Raw genomic sequence first — 2837 nt, forward strand, 5'->3', positions numbered from 1 at the left:
TCACACACACACACACACACACACACACACACACACTCACCGCTGAAGAAGCTCTTGACCCGCAGGTAGCTGACGCTCAGGCGCAGGACAGACAGTTTGTCCAGTTTGGAGATGATCTCGGGGGAGAAGGGCAGCAGGCTGGCCAGTCGCTCCAGCTCAGCGTTCAGACGGTCGCGGTGCCGCTTCGAAGGGTTCGATTTCTCCGTCACTGCCGCTGGTTTTCTGCTGGACAAAACAACAGTGTTATGAAGCAACAATGAGCCAGAATCAACTGAGCTCAAGCCTCAGAGATCAAACTACAACACGTCTGACGCATTCACAGAAAACACACTTTAGTCTGGATTCAGCTCCATACAGAACGACAGCAGAAAAACATGTACTCTTTACATTACACACAGCCAGTGACAACACTACAAATACACATATCTGACCTGCAATATATTCAGTGACACAAAGAACTATTATTCTATTATTATGTGACGGTCTGTAACATCATTCATTCAATAGTACTAATGATAATAGATGATAGAGAATGATCATTTAATAAAACGCTGAGAAAATTCACAGGGCCCGAGACAAATTCTTATTCTACCCCAAAATTATGATATTACAACCAGTGGCTTTCTAAAAATAAATGAGTAATAATCAATAATTGCCAGGCTTGGTTCATGAGGGTTAAAGGTGGATATTCAGTCAAATATTCAGTGATGTTCTTCATCTCGCTGCACACTGAACACATGAATTCACTCGATTCACGAGGCCAAATAAATACATAAATAAATGAACGCTCTCACACCGCACTGACCCTTGACCCCGAGGACCGGTCACCTTATCTGAGATGAAGAAACTCAAATCCAGTAACAAACACAGCAGCAGGTGCGTCTGACTGCCGTTCATTCACATAAACAGATCCAGCAGCTCCACCAGTTCCAGCTTTAGTTTCGGACGCGAGTGATTTCTGAACTCTATATTCAACATCAAGCCTCATCATATCGAACTCTAAACAGTTTGACTCACTTTCTCTTATTTTGATCTTTAGTGTTACATAAGCGGTTCATTATTTCATTGCTGCATTGTTTGAAACCATATTACTATTGTTGTTGTTGTTGTTGTTGATGATATTGTTAAGCGAAGAGTTTCAGGATGTTCTGATTTAGAGTAACAATCCTTCCATTCGTCTCAGTCACTCAGTGAGTTTCTGCTAAACACTGCTGATGATCTGAAACACAGAGCTGTTAGTGAATGTAAGATAAAGAGTCTTAACTGTTTCTGGACGGGTTTCCTCCTCTTCCTCCCAGCGTACAGACAGTCTCCAGGAGGAATCATCTTCACCAACAGATGCTCTGAAACACATGCATACATCAGGCTCTTTCAATAATAATAATAATAAAGTGGAGGCATTCATTACATTCAATTTGACATCAATCATTAACTACTGATTTAATTTTCAGTAGTTTAAATAGTTTCTGACATAATCAAATGAATGAATGATTGATTCAAAGAATCACTCTTAACCCATTTACAGTCAAAGCAAGAGCTGATCTCTAATCATCAATAAACCAATATGAAAGTAGCCTACCTGCTGTGTGATGATCGAGCGCAGAATGAGCTGCAGCAGAGACTCGAGTGTGTGTGAGTTTATGTGTGTGTGTGTGTGTGTGTGTGTGTGTGTGTGTTTCAGGCGGCGGATTCCACAGAATGACACGCCGGACTCTTCGCACGCGATTCTGAGCCACACACACACACACACACACTGGGAGGGATCTCTCTCTCGCTCTCTCTCTCTTCAGAAGCTCATATGTGAAACACATGCATACATCAGGCTCTTTCAATAATAATAATAATAATAATAATAATAATAATAATAATAAAGTGGAGGCATTCATTACATTCAATTTGACATCAATCATTAATTACTGATTTAATTTTCAGTAGTTTAAATAGTTTCTGACATAATCAAATGAATGAATGATTGATTCAAAGAATCACTCTTAACCCATTTACAGTCAAAGCAAGAGCTGATCTCTAATCATCAATAAACCAATATGAAAGTAGCCTACCTGCTGTGTGATGATCGAGCGCAGAATGAGCTGCAGCAGAGACTCGAGTGTGTGTGAGTTTATGTGTGTGTGTGTGTGTGTGTGTGTGTGTGTGTGTGTTTCAGGCGGCGGATTCCACAGAATGACACGCCGGACTCTTCGCACGCGATTCTGAGCCACACACACACACACACACACTGGGAGGGATCTCTCTCTCGCTCTCTCTCTCTTCAGAAGCTCATATGATGCCTTTCATGGACAGATGGATTTTAACGGAATAAAAGATGATTTAAACATCGGATTTCAAGTTTATTCATTTTAAGTATGGAGAATCATCTGCTCGTTTATATTTCGTGATTTGAAGCGCAAATCATTCGTCAGTTCAATGAAGGACAAACCAAACTCTGATCGACTGAAAATGAGCAGAAATATTTGGCGCACAAATACGATAATAAAGGACTGAATGTGGTAAAATCACGTTTTTAACTTTTATTCTTGAAGACTAAAGCACTTTGGATTCATTTGATATTTAACTTGTAAGCAAACTTCTATGTAGCTTTTAATTTGATCTGTTCTTTCCCGTTATGAATCCTGTTAATCCAACATTAATGTCACGCTGTTTCTACAGTTACTGAGAAAAACCTCGCAGTTAAAATCGCACGACTAATATATATATATATTATGTGAGAGTGTGTGTGTGAGTGAGTGAGTGAGTGTGTGTGAGAGTGTGAGTGAGTGTGTGTGTGTGTGAGAGAGTGTGAGTGAGTGTGTGTGAGAGAGTGTGAGTGTGTGTGTGTG

The 2837-nt window shown here is 40.3% G+C and overlaps 1 protein-coding gene across 1 annotated transcript in view; it reads right to left on the reverse strand.

Annotated features, from left to right (window-relative positions):
* The window catches only part of LOC107668151 (aryl hydrocarbon receptor repressor-like), a 3674-nt gene extending 1973 nt beyond the window's left edge, over positions 1 to 1701 (reverse strand). The window contains exons 1-3 of the mRNA XM_016459943.1: positions 1580 to 1701; positions 1265 to 1343; positions 41 to 222 (exon numbers count right to left, since the gene is read on the reverse strand). Of these exons, the coding sequence (XP_016315429.1) occupies positions 41 to 222; positions 1265 to 1326 (244 nt within the window). The 5' untranslated portion in view covers positions 1327 to 1343; positions 1580 to 1701. The remainder of the gene's footprint in view (positions 1 to 40; positions 223 to 1264; positions 1344 to 1579) is intronic.
* Positions 1702 to 2837: the final 1136 nt, after the last annotated feature.

Source organism: Sinocyclocheilus anshuiensis, unplaced genomic scaffold, assembly GCF_001515605.1.
Source record: "Sinocyclocheilus anshuiensis isolate Anshui unplaced genomic scaffold, SAMN03320099.WGS_v1.1 scaffold2677, whole genome shotgun sequence".
In the NCBI taxonomy this organism is placed as follows: Eukaryota; Metazoa; Chordata; class Actinopteri; order Cypriniformes; family Cyprinidae; genus Sinocyclocheilus; species Sinocyclocheilus anshuiensis.